This window comes from Berghia stephanieae, chromosome 3, assembly GCF_034508935.2.
Source record: "Berghia stephanieae isolate SIO BIC M18660-M18661 chromosome 3, UCSD_Bste_1.3, whole genome shotgun sequence".
NCBI lineage: Eukaryota > Metazoa > Mollusca > Gastropoda > Nudibranchia > Aeolidiidae > Berghia > Berghia stephanieae.
The window spans coordinates 42,080,076-42,100,985 of NC_088362.1; the positions used below are offsets into that span (position 1 = coordinate 42,080,076).

At 34.1% G+C, this 20,910-nt stretch overlaps 2 protein-coding genes across 12 annotated transcripts in view; one reads left to right on the plus strand and one right to left on the minus strand.

Annotated features, from left to right (window-relative positions):
• The window catches only part of LOC144967756 (quinone oxidoreductase PIG3-like), a 19,046-nt gene extending 12,332 nt beyond the window's left edge, over positions 1-6,714 (minus strand). The window contains exons 1-2 of one of the 9 annotated variants that reach the window (XM_078905349.1): positions 6,381-6,426; positions 5,743-5,914 (exon numbers count right to left, since the gene is read on the minus strand). In XM_078905349.1, coding sequence (XP_078761475.1) covers positions 5,743-5,777 — 35 coding nt within the window. In that variant the 5' untranslated portion in view covers positions 5,778-5,914; positions 6,381-6,426. The other 8 variants (XM_078905351.1, XM_078905352.1, XM_078905353.1 and 5 more) reach the window with 8 other exon arrangements.
• The window catches only part of LOC144967754 (src substrate cortactin-like), a 26,348-nt gene continuing 11,956 nt past the window's right edge, over positions 6,519-20,910 (plus strand). For 2 of the 3 annotated variants that reach the window (XM_078905346.1, XM_078905345.1), the window contains exons 1-12: positions 6,519-6,807; positions 9,299-9,401; positions 10,392-10,465; positions 11,164-11,293; positions 12,278-12,388; positions 12,980-13,034; positions 14,217-14,327; positions 14,956-15,066; positions 16,512-16,622; positions 17,465-17,575; positions 18,607-18,773; positions 19,898-19,964. In XM_078905346.1, the coding sequence (XP_078761472.1) occupies positions 9,315-9,401; positions 10,392-10,465; positions 11,164-11,293; positions 12,278-12,388; positions 12,980-13,034; positions 14,217-14,327; positions 14,956-15,066; positions 16,512-16,622; positions 17,465-17,575; positions 18,607-18,773; positions 19,898-19,964 (1,135 nt within the window). In that variant the 5' untranslated portion in view covers positions 6,519-6,807; positions 9,299-9,314. The remainder of the gene's footprint in view (positions 6,808-9,298; positions 9,402-10,391; positions 10,466-11,163; positions 11,294-12,277; positions 12,389-12,979; positions 13,035-14,216; positions 14,328-14,955; positions 15,067-16,511; positions 16,623-17,464; positions 17,576-18,606; positions 18,774-19,897; positions 19,965-20,910) is intronic. The other variant, XM_078905347.1, reaches the window with a different exon arrangement.

Here is a 20,910-nt window from a genome sequence, read left to right on the forward strand (position 1 = left end):
TTGCAAAAAGTTGCCATAAAAAAGGGCAAAAGTTGCCATAAAAATTGCCAAAAGTTGCCAAATTTTGCGGAACATTATCTGACAAGGGGGCGGGGGGGGGGGGGGAAGAAAAAATTGCGATTCGCAAACGCACAAACAAAGGCCAAAGTTTCAATTTAAACCACATCTGTTTATTACCTCAGCAGCAGTAATAATAATAATGATAATAATACAGTATACTGGCGTTATACTGGCACGGTCAGTCATCACCAAAAAGTGTGCTAGTATCCGATCGTGCCGGAATCCGATAAAGGCCTTTAAGGCCCTTGGACCAAGAGATTCTTTATATCTCCTGATTTCTGTAGCAGGCACCTCTTTCATTCCAGGCAGAGATGAAAGATCAGTGTCATCAAACATAATAAGTCTGCTAGGATCAAAAAAAGGCAACTGTTTAATAAATTGAATCCCTGGTTGGCCTTCTGTGGACATATACTTGTCCAACTTTTGACTGGCACCAGAAAAGGCCTGGCAGAACTTGTCCTGCATCTCCAGTTTTTCACGCTGGTCCATGCCTTCAGGGAAAAACCGCTCTGCCTCAGGCAATGACATGCCACACGCATGAAATTTAACTTTCAAGTCCTCCAGTCTTGACCATACCTACAAATACACACACATAGAGTTATCGAACTCGAAGCCCATTCAGTCTACAAGGGTTGTGTGGTCAAAAAAAGCTCAGTATCCAGTTATTTAAGGGAAAAAATATTCAGGAAAATCGCAAAAATCGCGGACAGTTGCGGGCAGGGACGGCTGGTAATAATGGGCAGGGTGGGCAAATACCAGCCTGTTTTTTTCAAGTTATAAGCTGTATTACCAGGTCCGAAATAATCTAATCTAAATTAGATAATTTCAAAAGTTACTACTTAAACTTGATACTTCGTACTGAAATCAATTTGTGTGTATTTTTGATAGATTGCGAATGACCATGCACCCCGTAATGCATAAACCAGGATACGCTCCTGTTCTTTTTATCAACCCCCCCCCCCCCCTCCCCTCCCCAACCACTCCACTCCGCCCACATCGTCATCTCATCGTCACGTCGCCTGACGGTGAACTAACTCCGATTTTTGCTGTCTGGCCTCTCTAGTACTAGGTCGGGCTAATTCAAATGAGCCCACCTTAATAACCAGTGAACACTGAATAGAGCTTTTGGCAAACGAACTTTTTCTTATTTATTGCCTTACTTGTGCTGGTACCATTGATGTAATGACTTTGGGAAGGTTCCAGTATTGAATTAAATTTATTAACTTACTAATATTATATCAATTTAGTATTAATTTGTGTTGTTTTTATATATTTGTTTATCCATTTAAATTATTTCTTTTTTTTTTTTTCTCGTTTTCTTTAAGTACTTCTCAAAACTCATTTATTTAAATTGTTTTCTTATTTGTTTTTTGTTGTTTTTTTTGTTTTTGTTTTTTTAACAAATTAATTTGTTAGTTCTTTTTTTTATTATTCTTAAAGTAATTACCGCTGTATTTTTATTGCCAGACTAAATAATTTTGCAAAACAATGTAATTTTCTATTGTATTTCCTCTAATAAAACAAAACATTTTATTCAAAAGTCACGACTAAATAAATATTAATACAACCACCATTTTGGTTTTCTCAACAATTGAATTAGTATACGAGAAATACTCTTCTGAGTAAGGAGAGAGTTGAATTCTAAGTTATAGAGGAAATAAAGACGTTTAAAGGAAGGGTGGGCAGATTCCGTACTTGCCCGTCCTGAAGCTAATACATACATAAGATAGTTCGCGACGAAGAGGCGGGAAGCTAGGGGTTGGTTGGGGAAGGAGCATAGCACTCTTGTATAGATAGCATTGGGAAGGAGTAAAGATAACACGGTCGTTATTGTGATAGTATAACGAATGCATGAGGAGAGATTGATAACATTCTTTTGTCTTAATTGTATTGTGTGAATTATTGGCGAAAGCCTAAGATTAAATAAACTTTGTAATATCGTATGGTGGTAACCATCATTGTCGACGACATCGTGGTTGTCATCATCATCATCATCATCATCATCATCATCATCATCATCATCATCATCATCATCATCATTAACAACAACAACAACAACAACAATATTAACAACAAGTACAACAATCGTCTCCACAACTATCATTCTAACCAACAGCACCACCAAAACCACTATCATAATTACATCCTCCCTCACCGCCTCGTCTTCCTCCTCCTCCTCCACCACCACCACCACCGCTACCACTATTCCAACCACTACCACCACCGGCACAATCATTCTAACCACCAAGACAGCAGTAAAAATGATGCAATTTCAGCTCTGAATGAAACTCGAGTCATATCGCTGTTGTTGCTTCTCGATGAAAACTTTAAGGTTACTACATACTACTGAAAACCAGTAATGTAACAGAAATATTAATCTCGCCGTTGAGGGATTAAAGCATCTCTTTAATTTTTCGAGTGAACGAAATGGACTTCTATTGTCAAGGTGTTGTCACATTATGTCTCGTCGCTTTAGTTTTTAGTTGTATTCTCTTTCGTGATTATTTTTTGATTACGTTTGGAATAATTAAAATCTACTGGTATTGTCATTTCATTGTGAATGTGATTATTTGTGGTTGAAATATTTTTTTTAAAGGTGAAAAAAAATTATAATTAAAAAAAATAAATAAATAAATAAATAATATATATATATATATATATATATATATATATATATATATATATATATATATATATATATATTATATATATATATATATATATATATATATATATGACCGGATCATCTTTGCCCAACCACTGTAAATAGTCTAGAACCGCCACTGGTTGCGGGTAACAGCTAAAATCGCGGCCGCGAAAAACGACGGGGACAGGTAAAGCCACATCACCACCACAGTAAGTGAAGAGAAAGGAAGAGAGGGTTTTGTAACGCTTAAACTTAGCACCAACAAATCAAGAAAAACTATTATGATATGACTACTGATAGAGCTGTGTGTGTCAATTGGGGGGGGGGGGGGGGTTTGCTGTAACACAACATTCATTTACCTCCGTAGCCAACCATTTGCACATCATGGCCTGTGGCAGTGAAATTGGAACTAATGGTGAAGTGATAGGAATAAGCAGAGAGGTTTCTTTTATGCAAGACGGGGATGGAGTGTGTGAGTGGTTGCATGTGTCTGCGTATTATTATAGTGCATACACATGCAGTGCAGATAAATACACACAATACACACAACTGTCAATAACACAGTAGTTCATCAGTGAGCTAAATCACCGGATGCAATTAGTTAATTCATTTTTTACGTTGGCTGGGTGAAATTACTTCCAAGGAACCATGTTTGGGGTAAAAATTAGTTTGAGGAAGGAATGGAATGATAACTAAAAATAATATTTGGAAAATTCGGAACATTTGAATAAGTTTGAGGAAACCGTGCTGGAGTGTACTACCCTGAAAATTAAAGCAAATGGAATGATGGAAAGAACATTTCAAAAATATACTGAACAGAGCACCACCAACACTAAGTACAAACATCAGACCTGCACTAAGAGATCTACAAATCGATACAGAGCCCCCAACCACTGACAAAATACAAAGTACAATCAAAAGTCTCAACATAGGCAAAGCAGCAGGTGAGGACCAAGTGACAGCTGAAATGTTGAAAATAGGAAAGGAAATCACTCCCCAAATACTGCAGAATGGAGTGTTGGACTAATTGTCAAACTGTCCAAAAAGGGAGATCTATCAGTATCAGATTGTGGAAACTGGCGAGATATTATGTTGCTCTCAATCACAAGCAAAATATTTAGCAGAATAGTTTTGAACTGCATGAACTTAGCAAGAGAACCAATGCTCAGAAAACAGCAAGTAGGATTCCGAAAGGGCCACTCATGCTCCAACCAAATCTTCACCCTAAGACATATATTCAAACAGTCGCAGGAATGGAATTCACCCTTATTTGCAAACTTCAAGGAATTTGATAAGGCCTTTGATGGAGTCCACACGCCAGCTCTCTGGAGTATCCTACAGCATTATGATTTTCCTACAAAAATTGTTAACATCATTCAAATTCTCAAAAAAAACTTCCATGCCAAGGTAATTTGTGGGAACAAAGTGACTGAAGGTTTTAATATTGGCACAGGAGTGAAGCAGGGGTGCATTTTATCTCCTTTTCTTTTCTGTCTTGCAATCAACTGGGTCATGAAGGAATCAGTAGACAACAAGAAAACCGGCTCAGTTGGACATTTACGGAGACACTAGAAGATCTCAACTTTGCCGACGACATTATACTCCTCACCCACAATTTCACAGATGTATAGTCTAAAACACAGATGGTTGCCAGCAATGCTCTTAAGCTTGGCCTAATATAAATGTTGAAAAGACCAAAAGATGAGGACGATTTCAAATTCAAACAAAATTCTGAACAAAAACAATCAAGAAGACATTGAGGATGTGAATCATTTCATCTAGGCAGCAGGATTAATCAAAATGGGGATTCCGAAGATAGTCTAACGAAAGCAAGAAGAGCATTTGGAATGCTCAGAAATACATATCTGGAAATCATGAGAAATCACCACCAAAACAAAGTTACGTCTCTTCAAAATAAATGTTTTATCTGTTCTACTCTATGGGTCTGAATCATGAAAACTGCAGACCTGCCAAATTGAAAACTTCAAATTTAGTAATTTTGATGTCAATTTCTAGTAATTTAACAAGGAAATTAGTAATTTCTGAAATCGTGTATTAACAGCCACAATTTGACATTGACGATCACTTCAACATTACATCGTCATGCGCTGTAGAAATGCTTTATTATTGTTATTATTATCATCATCATTATTATTATTATTATCATTATTATTAATATTATTATCATCATCGTTATTATTATCATCATTATTGTAGTAGTAGTAGCAGTGGTACTTGTAGTAGTAGTAGTTGTTATTATTTTTATTATTATTATCAATGTTTAAGTATTAAAGTAATTTTCTATACAATTTGTCTAAAATTCGTAAGATTCAGCAGGTATGAAACTGACAGGCATCATCTCCAACAAACTAAGTGCATTCCAAAACAAATGCCTTAAAAGGATCCAACTTCCTGAAGCTGTGAAGAGAAGGTGGAAATGGACTGGCATGTCCTCAGAATGGATTCGGGTGCCATTCCCATGATAGCCCTCAGGTGGACTGAGTCTCCTGCACAGATCGAAACTCCCACCCATTTATAAAACTAAAACGAAGTCCTGTTGACTAAACTGTTGACCTATTTGAGTTGAAATACACGTCTAGTTACAATTCAAAATTATAATCAATTGACATTCCACAAGGCCGATCTGATAAACAACCATCTCGTACTCGTCCAGATCGGATTGACGAGATGACGTAGGGGGGGGGGGGGGGAGGAGAGAGAGAGAGAGAGAGAGAGAGAGAGAGAGAGAGAGAGAGAGGGCGAAAGAGAGAGAGAGAGTGAGAGAGAGAGAGAGAGAGAACTCTTGTTCCTCACTACTTCATTTGATCTCTGCAAAAGCTGCTGCTCATTCTATATCCTGAGTCTTGCTATTGCTCGAGTAAAGCAGTTACTTGATAGCAATAAAACAAGGCCGATCTGATAAACAAACCTCGTACTCGTCCGGGTCGAATTGACGAGATGACGTGGGGGGGGGGGGGGGGGGAGGGAGGGAGAGAGAGAGAGAGAGAGAGAGAGAGAGAACTCTTGTTCCTCACCACTTCGTTTGATCTCTGCTAAAGCTGCTGCTCATTCTATTATATCCTAAGTCTTGCTATTGCTCGAGTAAAGCAGTTACTGGATAGCAATAAAATAAACGCGCAAATTTTGGCAAAGCTTATCTTTTGCTGTTAGTTATAAGAAGTGGTGTGCGCACAAAGTCAAAGACAACTTAGCCAGTCAAATTTAACCCCGAAAAACAAAACCTACTACATGCGACTTGCACATATATGAAGGTCTGACATCCGAACCTAGGGCCTAGTTTATCATTCTTGTTAGGAAATGGACAATACTTTGCGTCATTTTTTTTTTTTAGATGAGCTCATGACCACTATCACTATCATCATGCAATCATGGTCATAGTCATAGCCCTAAGAAGGCAGGAATTGAGTTATCAGTAAAATCATCAGTCATCAGACCTGCAAATATAGGCGAAGTGCACGTCGTAGAAAGGGGGAATTGAATAACTTTTTTTTTTTTAAATATGACCTTTCAAAATATCACAGCTAAAAATGTTGGCTATGATATTTTTAATATGCTGAAGCAAATGTGGACTGGGAAAATAACGTCTTTTTGAGGTGCTCACAAAAAAGAAAACACAACAAGGCTCACGACACGTGAACACACTACACACCACAGACACCTCACACTGGACTGTCTTGCTCAAACTCACAACTCACAACACATTGGGATTGGGGTTTGGGATGAACTGTGAACAGTTCGTAGTTCAAAGTTCAAGTTGTAGGTGAAGGTAACTTAAGTCGATAAAAAAATCGACGATGCTCGAAACGAAACGTTATCATTGAACATGACTTACGCTTCTGAATATAATTAGGCATACAAGTAAATGTCATCAATTTGGTTATCATCTGAATAAATACAGATATTTTTGACTGAAAGCAAACAACGAAATCAATACCCTTTCCTTTGTGACTTGAGTGAGTGTGACCGGAACAGGAAGAGGCGAGTCCGAAAGTGGAGTGAGAGACGAGATAACAAGGAAGTGTATGCAAACAAACGAAGTTTGCCGTCCACTCTGATACTGATAATAATTCTTTTTTCTCGTAAGCACAATGAATATGATATCTTGGGAGCATTTTAACAATGTTTGATTTTATCCGTTCATAAAGTATTTTGGCTCCTATAGATAGGATAAAGTTCTAAAGTATCTTTTATCCATCAAACCAATCCCCGTCCGTTTGTGAAAGTGTGGAAATGGAAGATGGTTCAGATTCAGTGTTGTCGGTACCGGTAATAGAGTTCTTATTATAAATGCATATAAAACACATTAGGATAAGACGAGCGGTGTTAATTGAGTGTCAGATCAAATTACACATCAACCAATGACATTACCGAGTTTAGTGTCCTTCTTTTGAAAGGGTGGAAATGGAAGATGGTTCAGATTCCGTGTTGTCGGTACGGGCACCGGGCACCGGTAATAGAGTTATTATTATTATAAATTAAATGCATAAGAAAACACTTTAGGATAAGACTAGACTAGCAGTGTTAATTGAGTGTCAGATCCAATGACATTACCGAATTTAGTGTCGAGCGTACAGACCAACAGCAGAATACGCCGACCTTCACTGAAGTCTTTACTGTCACCTGTCACTTGCAATCACAATGAAAATGAAACAAGTTTTACAAGATTAATATTCTTTATTTAAAGAGATCTTGGAATGGAGCATGATTCATATGTCGATGCCAGTAATAGGAGTATCATAAAAGCTTAGAAACCAATTTAGGATGAGACTACTAGAGATAGTGTTAATGACTGTCGAATCCAATTTCAAATAAACAACAGATAAACGGATGTATTACAACTACATTACCGTGTTTAGAGTTGTATCAATTACGTTTGAACATCTATGTACAAATCCACACTAAAATGCATTAACAATTCACAATAATTACAAACCATTATCGAGACTCACAGAACTTTTTGTACTTGTATTCTTCTCAACACTATTATTAGTCAACTCAAAACCAGAGTTATATATATGAGTGTTTCAATCGTCATGTCACCCATTACAACTTCAAGTATTGTTATAAAGATCAAAGGGAATCAGTAATTTTATTGTTATTGGTAATCTGACGAGATCATCAATACTATCCACAACCGAGTCTGACACCTGCTTTTGTTCTTCTTTAAAACAACACCTAGATCACAACATCAGTCTTCAAGTTATGTGAAAATGATAGAATGAACACATTCCACATCCATTACATTTAGTATTGACATGTGAAAATTAGAATAATAAATGCATTATGATGTCCACAGTAACACAGCAGTAGTTCTGCGGAAACTTTGAATTGGGCAATGTTCCGTGATAATAATTATAATCACCTATATATGGCCTCAATTTGTTTCTATTCGCTTTCACTGAATTAATTTGAGACCATTGTTGTGTTATATTACCACAATAAAAATACTCATTATCTATCCACCACTTAATTGTGGTTTTCCACATCTTTCACTATCTTCAGTCTACTTCACATACCAGAATCATAATGTGCTTATGTTCCTTTTTTGATGAAAGAGTCATTGACTGCGAGAAATACTGTCGCACCGCTAAAGGGTTAAATTCTGGATGTCCATTAAATGAAATATCATTCCCACATCCACTTCATCATTACTCTGTACTACGGTATTGAGAGGTGACAGCTCTGTAAATCTCTAATAATAGTCAATTTTCTTTCTCTTTCTTGACATTATTTTTTAGATTCAAAATTTTTTAACAGTCTGTCTCAGTTTTATATAGTCATGGGACTAATCGTCACCAAATTTTGCATGCTGTTTACAATTGACACGAAGAGGCTTTGCGTATATTATGAGATTGTTTAGACATCGTGATGATTTTATCGAAAAGTCAAATTTATTCTGTCAAATCCCATCGAAAACAGACTCCATCATTTTTATCATGTGGGTTGTATGTCAAACTTCCGGTTATCGAGTATGACAATGAGGTGGGAGTACTTGCAATGAATCTATACCAGTTAGTGGTTCCTCTCATCATTTTGAATACAATCAATTTCTTAAAATTTATTTGAGCCATTTTTTATTCTTGACATTGGGAAAGAATTCTACGATAAGTGAGTGAAATATATGAGATATCACTCCATGCCGAAATACAAAGCTCTGTGGAGTTCTCTTAAGAAGACGAAAAATGTATTGTCTATTAAGACAATAGAAATTGAGTTCAAATTTTGTTCAACATTTGAATCATTCATAAATTTTGAGTTGATCAACTTATAGTATAATCACCTTCATTAAAACGGGCACTGTTCATTGAATCCACAGCTATGTTGTTATATTCATAATAAGAGTTGGTAGGTACTTATAGTCTTGTAGTTTTTAAGAGTGCTCGATAATTTTTTAGAGCATATAATAATATTATAAGTTGAAAAAAAAACACTCGTGTTGGTCAAGACACCCGTTTCAATGCTACTAGCAATGCGCATTATTTTTTTTTACATCTAAATGTTTTTAAAGGGTTAGACATAATCATTACACACAATAAAGCAAGATCTATTGTTATTGGTCATTTTTTACAGAGCATAATATTTCACCATGTGGAAGGCACAAGCTGGTCAACGTGTCCAAGCCACTGTTCCATCTGCCGATGATGATGACTGGGAAACAGATCCTGACTTTGTGGTATGTTTTAGTAATAAAAGCATAGAAATTGAGCTTCAGTTCTTTCTATGAATATCACCAATTCAATATGATATCTAGTATCAGGTTTTAAAGAATATTCATATAATTCTCCAATTCCAAAAGAAGTGAATTTCATTTCATTTTTCAGACAATAGTCAGGACGAGAAGAACTATTTTTAAAAGGAAAGTTTGGAATGATGGATGGGAAAGGAGGCCAGTATTTTCTCGGGCTTTTTATGCGGCTATGTGGTCTTGTGGTATGACACTTATTTTCGGATCGGAAGGACCTGGGTTCAAACCTGGCTCGGCACATAGTTGAGGCCTTGAAAAAGGCTCTTTACTCACATTCTCTCACCGTACTCAGGTGTAAAATGATTACCTGGCCATTAACAGCGTTGTCTGTCAGAAAAAAAATGTAAAATCGCCTTACAGGCATCATGTCTTGTTCTTCTTGTTACGTGTTGCTTTGGTCAGGAACCCTTTGTAAAGCGGTTTGAGCATGTTTAGTGAATATTGCACACTATATAAAAGCACAATATTTGTGTTTTTTGTGTGTTGGAGTTTGTTTTTTTGTGATGTTTATTTGGGTTTTTTTTTGTTTTTGTTTTTGTTTTTTAAAGTTTGAGATCCAATATTGAGCTTCAAAAAAACATCAGTGTCGATCAGCCGACAGACAGAAATGGAAGTCCTGGGTAGATTGCCTTATGCGCCATATGGCTTGATGAGGATTAAGGAAGGAGACATGCTGCCTATTCAGTGCCTATTCAATTTTTGGACAGAGAAGATTATGATGAGCCTATGAAATTAATGTCCATTTTGGATGGAATGAGAACAATATACCTTTCCTAAGGGAATTTCATGAAAGTGCGTAATCACCTGTAAACCAAATGTAGGTTGTTTTACAAGCCCAGGAATAAAGCACTACACCAGACCAAAACACAAATTATGTAAAATCACTTCATTTTTGTTTTTTATTATTTTTTTAAAAAGAATGATGTATCTGAAGAAGAGCAACGATGGGGTGCCAAGACAATTGAAGGATCTGGTCACCAAGGATCACTTAAGTGAGTTGAATGTCTGACATGTAGATGATAATGGTGATGGATAAAATAGCTTTATGTCTTTCTTTTTTTTAATTAAAAAAATTGAGGAATTAGAGAGATAAAAGGAGATGGAGAGAGAACAAACAATGGATGTATAGAGATTGTTTGCTTTATATTTGTATAAAAATGGCATGAAAGTATGTTTGTTTTTCACATGCAGAAATCATGACGATGTCAATAATTTGTTGTTTTTATTACAATGATAACTTGTATGGAATAAAATTGATGATGAACACATTGAGAGACATTTAGGTTAACATGAGAGTGACATTGAGGTTAACAGTTTATCGAGTTGGTTTCTTTTTATTTTTTTTTATTTGTAAAGTTTATCTTTAATCAACTACAAAATAGGATTCGTCTGCTAATTTTGTCTTTCGAATGTTATTTTCTTTTTTAATATGCTTATATAATTCCACTCAACTTTAATGAATTTGAAGGTGCTTGTTTTATTGTTTGGTTGTTGGGGGGGGGTTGTTTTTAATTATTTTTTTATGCAATTGTTTTCGTCTATGGGATCAAAGATCAAAATATATATATCATTGAATGACATGCTCCAAAATGTCATCTAATATTTATATGGAATCATCACATATGGTCCACTCTCTTTATTATTCCCTTATTTTCAAACTGTCCTTTTTTATTTTTTTTCTATATCTCAGCCTGAAAGCTTTGAGGGAGCAAGTATCTCTTGATGACAAGGACTATAAAGCAAAGCAGTATGAGGCAGGTCCAAAAGCTTCTGAGGGGTATGGAGGAAAATTTGGTGTACAGAAGGACCGTATGGACAAGGTTGGTTTTCTATTTCCATATTTTTCAGATATTTCATGTATATTCCTATTATCTAAAAAAAAGAACATTCATCAACTGCAAAGAGCAAATGCTGGGAAATATCTTTTTTTTTTTCTTTTTTTTTTTTTTTAATTTATTGTCAGAAAGATATTTAGAACTTAATTGCTGAAATAGAATTTAGGACATAAGAATTCATTTCTGTAACTGATGAATAGCTTGTACAGTTCAAAGATCCAAAGAATATATACATCATTCTCTGTCTGGTTTTCTAGAACATATTCCCAAATTCTTCCCACAGATATGATCATATTTTTTTTTTACCCCATTAAATGATTGTTTTTGAAAATACAGATACATAAGGTTTGAAAGACGCAAATAATATATAAAGACAGTTGTTCTGAAATGGTCTGTAAGTTGAATATTCTAATAGCTGATTCATATGTTTGCTATATATATACACACACACACACACATATATATATATATATATTGGCTGGTTTACTACATTTACACAGGCTATAAATAATCTAGAGAAGACATTATGCTTGAAATGTTTTTTCTCATTTTTTATCTTATTTTTAAAAAATTCCTTTCATGCAGAAACAGCCAATATTTTCCAGTTGAATCTGCAGAAGGTGTAAACAAGCTATTTTTTAAACTTTTTAACTCCCAACTTATTTATTGGGATCCGGAAGGTCCCAACTTCAAGTCCAGCTTCAGGCACTTCATTTTTTTCCTTGGGCAAGATTATTTACCCCCCAATATGTTCACTTGAACAACATGGGTGATACCTGTTGACATCAGACATCCTGTTTGATGGATTATCTATATTCCTAGGTGATGGCATCTAATGATACCGTGGTGGAAGGACGTAATTTAAAAAAAAAATTATTTATTGTTACATCAGAGCATAAAATAATGTGCTTCTTTAGGAAGGAACTTGTTCTGATATTACTTAATTTTGAATTTTCTGTCCAACAACAGTCTGCTGTAGGCCATGAATATCAGGCAGAGCTGGCCAAACACGCCAGTCAGACAGATACTAAAAAGGGATTTGGTGGAAAGTTTGGTGTACAGACAGACCGAGTAGACAAGGTAAGATATACAGCCTTGTCTCAGTGATCAAAAACCCTATCACCAAGATTGTTTTGAGTTGTGGAAAAATAAGATTGTTTTGTCATTATTAATGGGGTTCATGGTTAAGTAAAGAGAAGAAAAAAAAAGAAAAAAATTTTTGCCCCGCTTGATCTGTTCATATAATTGGATCACAGAGGTATTGATTATCCCTTGTGAAGATAAACTACAAATGACAATTCCATCTTTTATGGTGAAGCAAATGTCCATCTACATGAAAGAAAAAATACCAAAAAAATCTGAGCAAAAATAACAAAGGACCTAAAAAATATAGCAATAGATCAAATCCAAATGAAATACTTATTATGTTGTAGAGAAGATAACGTTCCATCTAATATTCATTGTCAACTTTGAAAAAAACTGATATTTTTCACCTATATTTCATGCATGAAACCCATATTTTTACATTGCTATTTGAAGAAGTAATTGGTGACTTTTATGGCAAGTCTCAATTTATATGTAAATTGAGTTTGATAGATCCACTTTTTCCCAATATCTCTCCTTGACATCATAGGGGATGCTTTAATTTGAATTCTATTTATTTTTTTACAGTCGGCTGTTGGATTTGATTATGAAGGAAAAGTAGACAAACATGCCTCTCAAAAGGGTGAGAAAGTTGAAATAAATTTGCTTTTCTTCTTTATTTTCCTTTTTTGATGTTTTCCTATGTTTTCTTGGATTATTCTGGTTTTTTTGAAATTTTTATTTTGATAAATCAAACTAGCATTTTTCTTTTTGTGTGGTGCTGATTTTTTTTTCCACAGTTAGTTGATTCTGTTTTTCTTTCCTTTCTTCCTTGCTCTTTCCTTTACAACAACCATCAGACACTTGTTGCAGCATTCATCAAAGATCTCCAATATGCAATCATTTTCTTCCTCACCTAGCTCAAAATGAAATCAAGAAAAATCACTGCTGCCAGATTCATCAATGCACTTAGAGCATGAAAAGACAAAGACAAAAGGGAACCGTCGCGCATAGATCTGGTGTCTCTTATTTGGTCTATTGCACAATGACAATTGAATTCAAAATCAAAATGATCAGAAATGCTTTTTAAATTTGTTAATTTTTTTTTTGTGTTCAAATAATGCGTCATATAAAAAGTCCATCAGAGCCATTAGGCCCATGGAGCCGGAGTTTATCCCAGTTTCTATAGCATGAAACAGGTGATAGCAATTGCCCGCTACTCTTTGGAAAGGACACTAATCTATCACAAAGTACTATCTACCAGATCTAACAAAAAAAAATCTTAAAACTTGAGCTTTATATAGCGCAATATCCACTAAATGTGCCCATAGCGCTTTACAAGGGGTCCCTGGTCAACTGCAACATTTAACATGTAGGATGGGACATGATGCCTGTTAGGCGATATTACAATTTTTCGGACAAAGACAAAGCTGTTAACAGCCAGGTACTCATTTTACACCTGAGTACAGTGAGAGAATGTGAGTAAAGAGCCTTTTCCAAGGACTCAATTATGCGCTGAGCGAGAGGCTCGAACCCAGGACCTTCCGATCCGAAAGCGAGTGTCATATCACTAGACCACATAGCGGCACAGATGCAGCTACCCAATAACTGCTGGGTGGTCAGAAAAGAAACATCTCAACTTTACCCAGAATCGATCTCAATCCCATTCCTTATGAAGCAAGTGCTCTACAATGAGCCATAGAGTTTTAGTGTCTGGTCCACCTTACATAATAATATCATATTATGATATTGGATGCTAATATTGTAACATCATGATTTGATCTGATGATGAATTTTTAATATCTTTTCCTTTGAAATCATCAAGATTTCAGTAAAGGATTTGGTGGGAAGTTCGGTGTTCAGACAGACAGACAAGACAAATCAGCGCTTGGTTATGATCATCAAGAGCAATTACAGAAACACGAGTCACAGAAAGGTAGGTTTTGAAGTCTTTCTTTCTTTTTTTTCTTATCTCTTTGTTTCTTTCTTCTTTGTCTATATTATTTGAAGTATATTTTTTAACCTTTTTTTTTTATCCTCTTCAAGATAACCTTGGGAAAAGAAGCATAATGCAAATATTAAAAATATGAATATAATCAGATGGTTGACAATCTGGAAATGGATAATTGAAATTTAGTCTTCCTGAAATTTTAATTAGTGGGTAGAGGGAGTTTAATAAGATTTTTCTATTAGCTGTTAAATAATAGAGGTAAGAAGTGAATAAATAAGATGAAATTACAGTGTTTAAACTAATAAAAATAACTTTTTGATGCAAATAATATCGAAAATGCCACTGCAAAAATGATATAAAATAATTATATATTTCTACATACAAAGTGATAAAAAAATGTTTAACTGAATCTTCTGGTATATGTAGGGATATGTAGTTGCATTTGATTGGAAAAATGAAGCTTTCGTAAGAAAATCAGAAATTATTTTTGTTATGGTTTGGAAGAAAGCATTTCAAATATGTTCTTTGTGTCCTTCGATTTCTTTTTGTATAAATTTATAATAATGTTTTATTTGAAATTGGTCTTTGAAAATGTCATATCTTTTTATGATAGATTACTCCAAAGGTTTTGGTGGAAAATTTGGAGTACAGAAAGACAGACAAGATGAGTCAGCTGTGGGTTTTGAATATGAAGGAAAGACAGAGAAACATTCATCTCAGAAAGGTGAGTTAAACGTGATTTTGTTTGGGGACTTTTTTTTTATGAATTCCATAAAGATTGGCTGATTTTCCCTGCTTTTACTTTTATAGAGAATTAGAATATTTAAAAAAAAAAAGAAATGGAAAGAAAAACAGACCTGCCAACCTTTATCTGTAACTCTGAATTTGCTAAATTTGCTTTTGTTTTGATTTATGTTCAGTATTCATTATCATAACGTTTTTAAAAATTTTTTACACAATCATGAGGTTGGCGGGTTTGTTGGGAGATAAGACCTGATATGATTTTAACCCATGCTGTACATGATTAATGTGTTACCCGTTTTGCAGTGACCCCAAAGTAAATCATTTTCCAGTCTCTAGTGCATTAATGAATAATTATTTAGGTTTAGTTGTCTTACTAACTATGTCTTCTTCTTTTTTTTTCCCAATATGATAAAAGTTTTGAAAATTGAATCAAATCAACTAATCTCATAAGTATCATTCGAATTCACCAAGATTTCTGACCTGTCAGAAATGCAATGAAAATGGCTTTGATTTGTCATATTTACATAATTTAAAAAGCAATGTATAGTAAATGAAAGTGCATCTATTATATCAATAAATAATACATTATGTATAATGCGTATATGATATATATTTCTTTATTTTTTTTCAATTATGAAAGACGGTATAACAATTTTTGAAAAGTAAATGACTGTTATTGAAAGGCTCCAGATCACAGTTTAGAATTGAATAGCCTAATGACCTTGGGAAGAAAAGACTACCAATGTCTCTCACTCTTCATGCAAAGAAATATGATCAGTTTCATGTGTTTGTTTCATACTGGACACAAATTGTAAGTGATACTTATGAAATAAGGGCATGTTGCACATTGTCAATGTAACTTATTGCAAAGGAAATTAAAACAATAAATAAGGCTTCAGTTTGACAAAATGTAAAGAAAACTGTTAGTTCAGTTTTTCCCTTTATCCAAACTGTAATTTAAGAAAACAAAAAAGAAATTAAATAAAGTTACCAATTTTTTTTTTCAGCATTTGATAAAATAGGTATGAAACAAAGCAATATTGAATTGGATTTTTAAAAATTCAAATGCAGATTTTGAAGGGGTTTTGCCTGTGCAAATCAAAGAATATCTTGTCGTTATTTTATTTGTGTAAGAAAAAATATTTGTCTTTTTGCATTTAGGCTATAACAATTTCTCACCACAATAAACACTTTTCATATGGCTCGGATTCCACTTTTAATCGTCACATTTAATTTTGCATGGCAGTATGACATAGACATAGCAATATATTTCAGATTTGTTTCAAAATTGATTAGCTATCCCAAAAAGATAGATATATCTAACATCCCCACACCTCTTTCATATCCCCCACTATCCTAACCCTTGTGTGTTCCTCTTGTTTTCCCCTCTTCCCTTTGACCTTTGTGCATGTACTTTCCAATCAGATTTCAGCCAAGGTTTCGGTGGAAAATTTGGTGTTCAAAAAGACAGACAAGACAAATCAGCAGTTGGTTACGAGCATGTGGAGAAACTTCAACAACACGAGTCCCAAAAAGGTTTTTTGACTATTTTAATAGGACATTTGTTTATTTTGATTTTTTGTGTTCTTATTTTATTGACAGAATTTGAGTACTTGTTCGCTGGATATGGAATAAAATATTTTCTTGCCTATTGGTTCCTGGTTTCAACTAAATACTTAGCTCTAAAATTTTGAACAAAAGTGAATATGTATATATCAGCTGCTAAAGAAAAACAAATAATATGGGACAATGTGTATTTAGAAATCCATTTTTAAACATTTAACTTACTTCCTTAGTTTATATGGACTATTTTTTTTAGCATGTTAACGATTACGCCAGAATCTTAGGACAGAACCTCCGTTTTGTTCCTCGTCATTCATCAATCACTGTAGGTTGGGAACGTAACCAGTAACTTGCTTTTATCTCTGGTCTCTTGTCTTTAAATATTTTTTTGATTTTATGTTACCGTTTTATATTTTTTATATTGTTGGCTGAATAACCAGATTTGTTTTGAAGGTGTTTCTATTCATTTTTGATATATTCATTTACGATTTCAGAACTGTGGTTGGGCTGGAATTATACATTTTTTTAACATGAAAAAGTGTGTATTACACACTTCCAGACAAAGCAAAAAGAAAAATACAAGAAAATATCAGCCTGCCTCAATTGCAGCATGCACAGCTTTTTCAAATGTTTATCTAACACCATTGCCTGATCTCTAATTTATCCCTTTATTATTTTTTTAAAGAAGAAAATTGCTTGAAATTGACTTTGGTGAGATTTTCATGGTTGGACCAATTTTATTAAATGAAGAGAGGAGTGAGCTGACAGCAATAAAGGGATATCCTTTATTTATTTTCTGTTGGTTTTCCTTATAGATTTCAGTAAGGGTTTTGGAGGCAAGTTTGGTGTTCAAACAGACAGACAAGATAAATCTGCCTTGGGCTATGATCATCAAGAGCAGTTACAGAAACATGAGTCACAGACAGGTAATTTTTCCTTGAAGAAACAAATGATTTTGAAAAAAGCAAGGCAAACTTTGCTTACTGAGCAAACCTTAAATAAGACAAGTCTGTCCACAAACATTCCATTGAAATATCAATTCAGTTTATTAACTTTATTACAGACGAGAAAGTGATGTCGGGGTTACGATTATTCTTTAAGGCAATTGAACTGTTATTTTTTAGTTTTCATGTATAGAATTTATTGTTTGATTATTTTTTGTTTGTTATGGTTCGTTGGTTTCTTTCTTTCTGATTTTTTTTTCCTGATAAATCTGATTATTTGATATGTTTTGAAATTGATGAAAAATCATCATGATTCATAGTTGTTTCTTAATGTTTGTTTAATAATGGAATAATTTACAACACCCTTCATTTCAGAAACGAGAAAATTCTTTTTTTTTCCTATTATATTTTTTTGTGTATATTTTTTTAAAACCGAAATTTGTCTGTTCAGTTTTTAAACGATGAAATAATCTTCTTTTATGTAATCCACAAGCCACATTTGATGTATTAATTGCAGATTTTACACAAATGATAGATCATGCCTGCAATATTTTGCAGGCTAGATTTAATGGCTTATTTAAAATTTAGTATCTATTGTGAAAAATATTTCTCCAGCCTTGAAATTGATATGAAAATGGCATTTGTTTGTATGATGTTGATTAAAATTTTTTCGTATATTTTAATATTTTTTTCGTTTCATTTAAATTTTAAAAATCTGTACATTGATTTTTTAATTTTTTTTATAGTTTTCATAAAATGAAAAATGTTTGATAATTTTGAATGATACATCCCGCTGAGAAATTGGTTTTTAGAGTCTATAATTTAGGGCAAAAATTCACCATAAAATTGAAAATATTAGGCCTCACTGCTTAGTAGCACCTCAAAGTGAGCTATAAGGGTTTAAATTTCATGTTTGAGAAGAAAAAAAACAAGATGTCAAAGGATCAACCTTACCCTTCAAAATTTACCATCTCACGTTCAATATATAACCATCAATAATTCTCATCTCACAGACTACAGCAAAGGTTTTGGTGGCAAGTTTGGTGTTCAGTCAGATCGTCAAGACAAATCAGCCCTTGGCTTTGGTGCCAACACCCAGACAGAGCTACACCCCTCACAGACAGATATGAAAAAAGGATTTGGTGGAAAATTCGGAGTACAGGAAGATAGGAAAGATGCCGTGAGTTCGATTTTAAAAATTGTTCATCGCAAGGGTAAAAAATGATATGACATTCAATCGTTTTTGATTTACAACTTTTTTTCAGTTAAGCAAGTTAGGAAGAAAATATTCAAAAATAGAATGCAATGACTTAAGAAGGAATTCCTCTTAAACATATTTTGTGTAGCCATATAATTTTTTGCAAGTGGTTATGCTGTATAAATTGCCATTTTCCTTTTTTCTTTCACACAGTGTCGCTTTTAATATTGTATTATCTTTGGGTGTTTCTTTTTCGCTCCTGACATGAGCTTTAGATATTTTGGTCTCATAGGTTGTCGGGATTTAGTTCTATAGAAAGTACAAGAAAAGCTCTAGTTTCATTGACCGACGGAATCAGATGATATCGATGTTTCATAAATAAAAAGTGATCAAGGACTGTGAATATGGAATTTAAAATTTTCTGTTCCAAGATGTACCAGATTTCTATTAGATCATACAACTTGTTACATGAGATTTATATCATTAGAATGTTCAAAATGTTTAAAGATTACAAGAGCTGTCTCTTTTCAGTGGGTTTATAGAAAGACTAGTTTACTCTTGGCTGCGTTAGACTAAATTTAGTACTTTACCAGCCTAGTGAAAGACTTTCTTGTCTTTAGCCTGAGTAACACAAATGGGTAAAATATTTTGTATCGTCTGAGCATATTTTTTTAAGTCAGACTTTAGCCTAGAATTTTGCTTGAGCCAAGTAGGTTATTTTGTGCTGGTAAAAAATCAAGTCTTCATAATTTTCCAATCAAAAAGATTTAATCAGCACTGCATTAGATTTTCATTTTGTCTTAAGGATTGGTTTCACACAGCAAGAATCCACCCCCGTCGGAGATGGGATACACATTTACTTTGCACTGACTTCTGATTTTCAAACTAAGATATTTTTTTAAATTGGTTTTTACCCATAGACAATAAATAAATAGATAAATATGTGAGCTCTATGGAACAACGTAATTTTAGATTTTTAAAAGCCACAACTAAAATATCAGCAGAACAAATCTCATCTCTTGTTTTCTTAATTAGTGATTTATTATATTTTTTTAACATGACTTGGATAAATATTTATTCAAGATCTTTTTTTTTTTTTTTCTCAGAATGCTGGTACTTTCGAAGACATGGAGGGGGTCAAGTCTGGTTATCAACGTACAAGGGCAGAAGGAGGTGAGTGATGCAAATCAATTATTACGTCTCATTTTAAGTCTTCAATTTGAAGTAAGTAGAAGACTTGGTATAAAATTAAACAATTATCAGCCCAATCAGTTCTAATGAGCAAGATGTCAAAAACTTTCCAAATACTCGAAAGTGTAATAGGGCAGAGAAGTCATTACCTCACACCTAGTCTTCTAGTTCCTAACTCCTTGGAAGTGTGTATGTAACCAGTCCTTCGGAGGACTAATAATGAATAGGTTACATATTGAATCATAAGACGGCATAACTATTTTAGTAGCATGATGTATAGGCAGATTCTTAGGATTACGGGATGTAAAAGAGGGAGGTGGGTGATCTTTATTGATGACCAGCATATATTTAGACTTAGACTAGAAAATAAGATGCCATCACTCTGAAACCAGAAGATCAATTACACAAGGTATGTGTGCCTTCGGAAGAGTGGTTTTACACTTCTAATGAGATTGGAGCCTGTTTATTTTTTTACATCACACTATTGTGGCTCAGCAGTGCAGTCTTTGTTTGACTACCCGCCTTGTTGTGTGACCTTGAGCAAGTCACCCCACCCTAGCTCACTTTGCGGCGCTGCACTGCACAGTCTTCCCTTGGAATAGACTCTAAATACAAATTTCCCCTTGGGGATGAATAAAGGGAATTTTTTTTTTTTTAGGGTTCCCTATTGAGCTAATAAACAAACAAATGTCATCAAGCCGTATTGAATTGTATGGTTCACATTAGGTAAACTCAAAAGATCTTAGTGTCATCACCAATTTGTAGGCCTCCTTTTCAGAAGTCCATTAAAAAAAAATTTTAATAAATGATATAAAGCTCAAAACATACATAAGCATGCTACATCGTATATCTTTATCAATGGATACAGAAAGGATTGTTTCTTTTGAACCGTTCTACCTTTTTAGTGTGGAATCGTTTTTGCTTTGTA